We start from the raw sequence: 10,564 nt of genomic DNA, 5'->3' as shown, positions 1-10,564 counted from the left end.
AAAAATAAATAATACATACATACATAATTTCTCATCTAAAATTTCATCAAATGTCAGAGGAAACATTGAATAACTTACCATAACTATCAAGGAACGTCTTTTTTTTTTTTTTTTTTTTAATTACTATTAACAAGGGTTAATGATTTGTGAAGTGAATTAAATTCAATGAAAGAATGAGGAAAGGCTGGTTTGGAGGCTGAACATTTTTGTTTACGAATACAATATTTACCCAATAAAATACAAAAAAATTAACGAAATATTGGAGACATTTGTCCTTATTTTCATACTAACACATAACATCTCTCAGGATTATTACTGGTAGTGTGTTACTGATCAGGGCGGTGGTGACGTTTCATGACAGCCTCGCGGCCCCAACAGTGCATTCTGGGTCCAACCCAAGATGGCTGCGCCCTTGCCGAAGTGCTGAAGAAGTGCCTCTCCGGAGAAATTCTAGGGATTTAGTGTGATTTCCGCAAAAACCATCGTACCAAATCGGCTAGCAGCGACGCTGGTTTGTAGAAAAAGACCGTCCGACCCCAGTCATCCCTAAGTGTGACCGGTGCTCCGTGTGGCTGTGGCAGACTGTCCGTGTGAAGATGGGCCTCGTCTTCAGCCCCTTCCCATAGCGAAGAGCCGTGGGGAGAGGAGCCGCAGATTCCCCTGCAAACACGCACCCGTCCAACTCGGATTTGACGGATTTGACTTGTTATACAGGCTGTGGACGCTGCCCTACAATTTTCTGACACGAATTGTTTGTGCGACTGTGTCTGTCATCGTCCGGAGACGGAGAGGTTCCCCAGTCCGGGCTGACAATCCCACCGCACCAAGGTTTGCACGCATCTGCACGCTCCGCTGCCGCCACTAGCGCCATTTGGACACATCTGCTCTCCCTGTCTCTCGTTTATCTGTGTGCTTGTGCCGTTTCGTTAAATAGCTGGACAAGGCTTTAAATAGCCGCGGCTACACATGCACTTTTACAGCTGCCGGCGGTAACCGGGCAACCGGGAGAGCTGTCAAATTAGCAGCGCTAGCTTTGGCTAATTCTGGGTTAGCTAGCCGGCTTCTTTTCCAAAAGTGGTTTCAAGCCGCTTACATGCAAACAGCCCCCACTTCTATGTGAAGGGGAACACAGCATGGCCGTGTTTACATGAATTCATATGTGCACACGTACTGACAGAACACACACAGTATTTGTAGCTCCGCCTCTGTGGGTTTACGCTAGTTTTGCACATGTAGCTAACAGCAGCCTCTTCATGACATCATCCAGGTGCTGCTCTGTCAACAGCATGGAGGCTAATACTTGAACTGAAAACTAATAAATACTTTTGCTCAGCTGCTGTAGAGATTACATATAGTTAAGTTACTTGATTATTTGTATTTCATACAACTTAAAACTTCTACAACGTTCCAGTGTAAACACTATAGCTGACCTTTTATTTCATCCCACTTGCATTAGAGCTTTTTAGAGCTGCAACCGACTAATCGACTCAAAGTGATCCCAAAAAATCATTCAACCACAATTCTCCTGAATCAAAGCTTTGTTTCCCTCATTTCTCTGGGGTTAAACATTGGTTCCACTGTTGTGTTTCACATGGACACTTATCGTGATGCACAAAGAAGCTTCAATTCAGGAAAACTGGAATAGAATATTTCCCTTCAATCAATTCGAGTCGATTAATTGAATTGTGAATTTTTGCAGTCGCTTCAAGCGCCTAATCCAGGGGTGTCAAATTCATTTTAGTTCAGTTCCACATTCAGCTAAATTTGATCTGCAATGGGCCGGACCAGTAAAATAATAACAGTGAAAAAAGTAAAATTCTATTCTGATCAGGTTTACATCTACAAAGTTTCCTTAAAAATCTGAATAACATGAACATCTTGAATTGTCTTAAGAAAAACAAGTGCAATTTTAACAATATTCTGCCTCGGTTAATCAGTTCATCATTTACACGTGTGCGTTACAGTCACACTAAACATTTGGTAATAGGCAGAATATTGGTCAAATTGCATTTGCTTTTCTTAAGACAATTCCGTTTATTCAGATTTGTTCTGGTTATTCACATTTTTTGTTAAAGTATAGTTTGGTAATGCAAACATTTTCATGTAATTTTACTTTTTTTTTACACCAAAAAACAAAGAGAAAATTTGGGGTTGTCATTATTTATAGGTTATTATGATCATATTTGACTGGTCTGACCCACTTGAAATCTAATTGGACTGTATGTGTCTGTATGTGGAACCTGAATTAAAATGATTTTGACACCATTGATTGTTAATATTTGAAGTGTAATTATTGCATTTCACAAATTCATCCTGTGGGCCGGATTGGACTCTTTTGTGGGCCAGATTTGGCCCCTGGGCCGCATGTTTGACACCTGTGACCTAATCGATTAATTGGTTGCAGCTCTAGAGCTTTTAACACTAATTGCTTTTGCTTACCCATTGAATGAGTTGGGTTTTGGTTTTTTTCTTAACACCAAAAGCTCACTTGGAAATTTGTGAGTCTCACAGAACAGTGATGTTACGAGCTTTTGGTGACCTTATAGAATCCAATGGATTTCTGTAGAATTAACCACTCAGCAGTATGTAAAGTAGTAAAGTTAAAATGAGATCAGCCGCAGAGACTGTTTTATGGCATATCAAATACTTAGACTTTTTAAATGTTAAAGACATTGTGCTGATATTACTTTCATCAGTTTTCAGAGGGCTTAGGTGCATTTGGTGTTCCAGGGATGGCAGTTGCTGGTGTGCTAGATATTATTTCACTTTGTTTCAACCATTAGCCTCATTGTATTTGCCATTCATTGAGGTTTTTTGTCCAAAATCTGTTCTTATTCATACCAGTATAACTAAGTTTGTGGTTGACAGACACACGTGTGAAGGTTTTGGTGCTCTTCTTTTTAACATAAATATTACATTTTTCAATCAAAGAAACACAGAAATGTAAAATGTTTTGGGCAATTGTTATTTATTCTGAAGGGAAAATCTTGCTCATGTATCTTTACTTAATCAAGGTTCTGATTGTCCAATGTTTACTTGTAGTGGAGTATGTTTACAATTTACTTTAAGTAATTTCTCTAGAGCACAGGTGCCAAACATGCGGCCCGGGGGCCAAATCCGGCCTGCTAATGGGTCCAGTCCGGCCCTTGGGATGAATTTGTGAAATGCAAAAATTACACTAAGATATTAACAATCCCTTTAGTTCAGGTTTCACATTCAGAACAATTCAATCTCAAGTGGGCAGGACCAGTAAAATACTATCATAATAACATAGAAATAATGTCAACTTCAAATGTTTCTTTCTGTAAATGTAAATAGAGCTGCAACCGATTAATCGATTAGATGCTTGAAGCGAATGGAAAAATTCACAATTCGATTCATCGATTTGAATTGATTGAAGGGAAATATTCTATTGCAGTTTTCCTGAACTGAAGCTTCTTTGTGCGTCACAGTAAGCGTCCGTGCGAAACACAACAGTGGAACCAATGTTTAACAGCAGAGAAATGAAGGAAACAAAGCTTTGATTCAGGAGAATTGTGGCTGAATGATTATTTTTTTTTGGATCACTTTGAGTCGATTAATCGGTTGCAGCTCGAAATGTAAATATTTTCATGTATTTACACTAAAACAAAGTACAATTTAGCAAAAAATGAAATGAAAAACCTGAAATGTCTTCAGAGAAGTAAGTACAGTTTTACCAATATTCTGCCTGTTACTCAATGTTTTGTGTGTTTGTAGATCCACTGTGATCTGTAAGTGATAATGTACCTGTGTAAATGATAAACTGAGGCAGAATATTGTTAAAATTATACTTTGAAAGGATAGTTTGTAGATGTAAACCTTTTCATAATGTAAACTAACTTTTTTCGATCTAAAACATAGAGAAAAGTTTGAAGTTGACATTATTTATTTGTTATTTTGTTATTATTTTATTGGTTCGGCCCACTGCAGATTAAATTTAGCCGAATCTGGCCCGTGAACTAAAATGAGTTTGACGCCCCTGAGCTAGAGTAATGGACATAAATATCCCATTCACCACTGGTTATGCTAAAGAAAGTCAGGCAGTCTTTCCGCAACAGCTGCTGCACATGCATTCATTGGTATATATGTTGTATAGATGGCTGAGGCAATTACCTTAGTGTTATGACATTCATTGAAACAGAATATCATAACACAATTCATCTAGTTCAGGGGTGTCAAACTCATGTTAGTCCAGGGGCCACATTTAGTCTAATCTGATCTAAAGTGGGCCAGACCAGTAAAATAATATAAATAATAGGATAAGAACTTATAAATAATGTCAACTCCAATGTTTTCTCTATGTTTTTGAGTGAAAAAGTAAAATTCTGTAACGAAAATATTTACATCTACGAACTGTACTTGAACACAACATGAACAAATATGAACAACCTGAAAATTGTTCAGAAAAATCAGTGCAATTTTAACAATATTGCACCATAGTTTATCATTTATACATGTGCATCATAACTTACAGATCACAGTGGATCTACAGATACACAAAATATTTAGTAAAAGGCAGAATATTGGTAAAATTCTACGAACGTCCCTTAAGAAATTTCATATTGTTCATATTTGTTCACGTTATTCACATTTTTTTGTAAAAGGATAGTCAGTAAATATAAACATTTTTGAGTAATTTTAGTTTTTTTACACTAAAATAAGACAAAAATTTGCGGTTTTCATTATTTATCGGTTGTTGTGATTGTATTTTACTGGTCTGACCCACTTCAGATTGAAATGACCTAAAATGATTTTCACATCCTTGATTGTTAATATCTTCATTATAATTTTTGCATTTCACAAATTCATCCCAGGGGCCGGATTGGACCCCGGGCTGCATGTTTGACACCTGTGATCTAGTTGAAAGAATTTGCACTATAGCAGTGTTCACTCTCCTTGTAGGCTGAGCTGGTTTTATGACATCGCAGCTATATCCAAATTTTGAAATTTGAGTAACGTTAAGTCAGTTATTCTTATTATTAGGTATATTGTGTAGTATAAATGTACTCGTTGCTTTATAATCAAACAAGTTGTTTTCTCTTATCTAACAAAAGATAGATGCCCAACTGCTTTGTTGATTATTATCAAGCATTATTTGATAGTCTGTACTATGGATAAGTGAATAGCTGAGTGGGCGGTGTAGTATGGATTCTGCCGTTATTTGGGAATGTATATGAAACTTTCGTAATTTTCTCTTGCAACACATTTATGATGTCCCTGTGCCAAAAATTGATATTTATATTAAAACAGGAAGACTATAAATAGGCTTCTTGGCCAGTTTGACTTCCTTAGAACCACTATTTTGTGTTAAGAGGAACTGAGCTATGACTTAATGTCTTTTTTTCTTCCTGCATCATTTCGTCTCAGTGGTTAACTTCTGAATAAATGAGTCAATGACCCAGCTATGTTTATGGTCAGCTCGTCTTGTCACTTGACCACCAAGTCACCCTCAACACTTCTAAAATGACTTGACTTGTTAGGTTTTAATTGAATGCCGTTTATTTACAACAGTTAACCGTAACCAATGTGCTATAATGACCAGTCAGATAAGTCGGTAACAAGATTTGTCCTCTGCAGGGCCCTGATGAAAATGGACTCAGACTTGCTTCATTCATCGGCCGTGGGCCTCGCTGAAGAAGAGGAGGCCGATATGAATGACTGGAAACTCCCCCTGGCCTTCATGAAGAAACGGCACTCGGAAAAGATTGAAGGCTCCAAGGCCTTAGCACAGAGCTGGAGGATGAAGGACAGGGTAAGTTTCTGCTGCGCGACTATCTGTCTGGTTTTCTGGTTTTCTCCTACGTGAGCTGTGGTTGGCATTCATGGGGGTGGAAGTTGTTTTACATTGTCATAATTACATGGTCAGACTTCGCCACATGAGGAAAGTTTGGTTTAAAGAGGCCACTGCTCTGAAATGCTGACAGACTGGTGCTGACTAGGGCTGGGTAAAAAAAAAATCCATTGGATTTAAATTTTTCGTTATCGAGTAATAGTGGATGAGATCAATTTTTCAGAGCGAGGCGGCGAGTACCTGACCCGGGTACTGCCAACGCTGAGGCGCAGCCTGCTTAATCTCGCGAACCCCAGGGAGAGACAGGGCATCTCCATCTCGCTTGTGACAGTTCTGGTGCGGGGAGGGTCGCTGAGGAAGGATGGGGGAAAACCCCTTCCGGCCTCAAACTTGAACTTGCAGTCAAGAGGAACTGGCCGCCTGGACCATCTGGTCGGTGGAGGCTCTCTGAGGCGGTTTTCAGAAGCCGGTTGTTCTCGGAATATTAACTTGAATCCACACTCAGCCATAGGTTATAGTAATGCACCTTAATGCTAGAAGCACCAGTAATAAAACAGACTAAAGATTAAAGAAGAAGTCTGTAGAAATATGGGAATGTTTCTGTCCCGTTCATTATTTAAGAGCAGATTCATCTATTTACTGCTGAAATTTCATATTTATTTCCTTTCTAATGTCAATATTGATACCAGTATTGATGTTTTGCATCGCTGCCATAGACAACCTACCAAGTTACAGCTCAAAATGATACTTTGATTCAGATTCTTTTAGTGATACCAATGGATTAATACTGAATCGAATCGATATTAGATCAAATCAAATTGTGATCGATGGATTCAGAACCTTTTGAATTGAAATCGATTAAGGAAATTGACCATGATACCTAGCCCTACTGCTGACTAAAAGGAAATCAAATGGGTTGAGTGTTAAGTTTCAGTTTTCATTTCAGGTTTTAACACAGTGGTTCCAACCTTTTTTGACTTCTGACCCCATTTTAACATCACAAATTTCTGGTGACCCCATACATTCACAACAGAGAAATTTGGTTTTTTGCTAAAATTAATTTGTTTTTGGTCATGTAATAATTTGCTATTCTACGTTGCAAATAAATGTTAATTTTAGAGGACATTTAGTCTGTATAATGTATATTATTCTGGATGGAGGCAGTAAAGCCAGGTGTAGATTACTGCACAAAGGGAGAATTTTATTTTCCTTGGTCAGGATATGTACAGTCAGTCCAGCTTGGATTTACAAGGAGGACAGTTAATACTGAACAAACAAGAACTCAAACTATGAATTATGAAAGAGCTGCAGCATCTGAAACTGACCACAATGAACATTTGACACAGAAACAGAACCACAGTGCTGCAGTTTCAGCTTCACGGTTTGCCATGTCTTTTATGGATTGGGATTATCTCTGTCAACTCACCATAGATTTTTTTTATTACTAAGTTTTATTTTTATTTTTATTAATTTCTAGAAATTTCAGACGACCCCATTTGAATTCCAGGCAACCATATGTGGGGTCCCGACCCCAAGGTTGAAAAATATTGGTTTAACACCAACAGGAGGCACAGAATATTGCTTTTAAGAAGACTCATGTGTCAGGAACTTGGGAAAGGTTGTTGACTTATTTTGGGTTTGGGTCATAAATGGACAGTTCTTGACGACTGCTATTGCTTGACTGCATGTTTACTGATGTGCTTCAATGACCCATCTCCTCTACAGTTTTTTTTTTTTTTTGCCAATACTACAGAGACATTTCATGTAAACCTATACATGCACATGCTGAAGTCAGTAATTGATGGGTTTGTAGAATCAAGGGAGGTTTTATTAGGAAACTGAGATGAGATTTTAGCACCTACTACTATACTCTATACTAATTTTAAAAAAGGATGTAGGTTAAAAGTAAAAACTAAGTGACTACAGCGCTGGTGAAAAGTTCCTTTATGAGCAACAAACAAGATAATTAAAGAGTGTGAAACTTTATTTTAACCAAACAAATATATGTATAAATGTACAGATATTGGTGTGAAAGTCTTTATATGCATCCAGTTGTCACCTTGGGGATTATAGTCGACTTTCAGTACAGTATATGTAACTATTTTATCCTCAACAAGTGTCTGCAACAGGTTTGGAGAACCTGTTACTTCATTATATACATGTGAGTGAAACACAGTGAGCTGCTGTTGGAGGTGCTCAGAGGCCAACTCCAGGTCTTCATCAGTACTTCAGTCAAGGGTACTGAGTTATCTTACATATACCTGTTTTAGATGGCGGGGGATACTGGAGAACCCAGAACAAACCCATTCAAAGCATGACTGAATGGACCGATGCATGAAAAACAGTTTGAAGGTTCAGCATTAACACAGTACAAGGCATGGCTACCATTCCATACTTAAGCACCAACTTCACAATGCAGAAAGTGAACCAAAACATATGTCAAAACTCTGTAAAAGTTGTGTAGTGGGAAAATGGTTGTCTGGAGTGTTGTTGATCATGGCATGGCCTGCCCAGTCACCAGAGCTAATAGAACTGCTATGGGTGGACTGAACTGCAACACCTTTGACAAGTTTTAAAAGAGGCATGGCAAAGTATTTCAGCTGAATGATTGAAGAAATTAACTTTTTCTTGTTCACAACTTTTTCTCCAAATGTTAAATCATTAGAGTCAGATTACTGCACAGTTAATCTAATTGAAATATCAGCCAATGCAATTACTATGCAGTGACAGAAGGCTGCAATTAAATGAAACAAACAAAAAAAAAAGAGCAACATGCAGGAACCTGTTTGTGTGCAGTCTGTTCATTCTCCATGGCCATAAAAATAAAGAGAAAGCAGCTAGTTTCTGTTTAGGCAGTGGAGAATGTGCTGTGCATGGTCTCATGACTATCCATTTTAATAACATTTTGGATTCAAGCTTAGTGATGTTTAACTTGATGTATGACCTCCTTTTTCATGTTTTACACATTGTGAGATAAAACGTGTCAAGTCATGCATCAACATGACAAATCTGTATCAGCATCTTCAGTGGTAATAGTAATCTGTTTTCTTGGTAAGTCAGCAGGCTCATAGAACTGTTCATTGTCTCTCAGTGAGTTGCATTATTACTGTGTATGTTTTAGGTGAATGGGGAATGTGGGTTTGCTTCACTAATATTCAGTGAAATGTCTGTAAGATCCAGAGTGTTGCATACTGTGTAGTTTCTAACAGTGTTGCTTGACTTTTGAGTTTATTCAAGTTTTAAAGTGATTTTCTTGAGTTAGATGTTGCTAAAGGTATAACATGCTTTGCTGTTAATACTGTGAGGTTGGGACAGCAGACTGATAGCTTATCTCACCATGTTAAGTTGTTCCACTTGTACGTTCTACTCCATTATTGTATTTTGTTTTCTCATGTTACATGTGTTATTTACCTTTACGTTGGGTTAGCGAAGCTAGTTTGAAGTAGAGGACATGCTGGTGGATTTTTTAAAAGACCAAAATAATAATGGCTTTCAGATGGACAAACGAACCTGCCAGCTGTGTAAAAAAATGAAGGATGTTTTTTTTTTTTTTGTTTTGTTTTATTTCCTTTTTAGGGCTATTAGTTTCCCTAGAAGTTAATAATTTCAGTATAAATCCTAATATTAGCCACTGGTACCTGAGCCTATCACACTATTACGGCTAAAATTTGCTTAGAGGTCTTATCTCTGTCTTTGTGCATAAGAAATCAATCTAAGTGAATCCCCAAAGGAACTTTGTGTTGGTAAATGCAAGTTATGCAAATTTACAGGATTTCAGTTCTGTTCAACATGTTGATGCTCATATGAACTATGTTTCAGCTCAAAAATGTCCAATTTCATCACAATTAATGCTATGTTTTCATGTCACAAATGGCCAAGTTATATTTGAACTGAATTTACCTGAAAAACAAATATTCTATTCTTTTAGATTCCCCAATTTTTCTTACAAGATTATATACTACATATCACGTTTTATTTTTACAAGTTCAATCTGGAGTATGGTGCTGATCCATCCTGCTTATGTTACGCCAATACATACATTAAGAATGTCACACGTCACTTTTGAAATCCACAGTTTTCTAATAATAAGCATTTTTATTTAGAAATTACAATTCTATATTGTTATTTACTCTTAGTATGATGATAAACTATACAATAAATAATTCTGATCCTAGTTTTTGCACAGGGATCATTAGTGTAAACGCTGACATGGCTGCCGAGCATCAGTATGATGGGATCCACAACAACCATGTCACATCCGTCCACTGACACATTTTGTGTTTTTGTCTAAGCTGTTATTGTTTTAGATCCACAATACTAATATTTATGAATAAGAGGATAATAAGCAATAGTAAGTATATAAGTTTATTACTAATAAAGTACTGGTGCTGACCAGATCATCATGGGCAATGTCACATCCGTCCACTGTCACGTGCGTCCACCAGTTATTTATGCTCTTTCTAATGCTACTTTTAAGAATTCTATTCTAATTTATTTTCTTCTATTCTGTGTTATTATTGCATATTCTATGCTGTGTTCTGTTCTATACTGAATTTATTAATTTCAATGCCCCCCCCCCAACCCCCACCCCCCGCCAGATGTTAGGGTTATTATACCATATTAACCCTAACCCTATTATACCATATTCAGAATCCAGTATTTATGAAAATAGAGCTTCCACTGTCAAATAATATCAGTAGTCTGTGCACAAATGGATTAGCATTAGTTCAACACAGTTCTATGCATTTCTTC

The 10,564-nt window shown here is 37.4% G+C and overlaps 1 protein-coding gene across 4 annotated transcripts in view; it reads left to right on the top strand.

Annotated features, from left to right (window-relative positions):
- The first annotated feature begins 395 nt into the window (after positions 1-395).
- rptor (regulatory associated protein of MTOR, complex 1) overlaps positions 396-10,564 on the top strand; it is a 435,324-nt gene continuing 425,155 nt past the window's right edge. For all 4 annotated transcript variants that reach the window (XM_030142949.1, XM_030142930.1, XM_030142940.1 and 1 more), the window contains exons 1-2: positions 396-828; positions 5,599-5,773. In XM_030142949.1, the coding sequence (XP_029998809.1) occupies positions 5,606-5,773 (168 nt within the window). In that variant the 5' untranslated portion in view covers positions 396-828; positions 5,599-5,605. The remainder of the gene's footprint in view (positions 829-5,598; positions 5,774-10,564) is intronic.

This window comes from Sphaeramia orbicularis, chromosome 1 (genome assembly GCF_902148855.1).
Source record: "Sphaeramia orbicularis chromosome 1, fSphaOr1.1, whole genome shotgun sequence".
Lineage (NCBI taxonomy): Eukaryota > Metazoa > Chordata > Actinopteri > Kurtiformes > Apogonidae > Sphaeramia > Sphaeramia orbicularis.
This window is presented reverse-complemented; position numbering and strand designations above follow the sequence as displayed.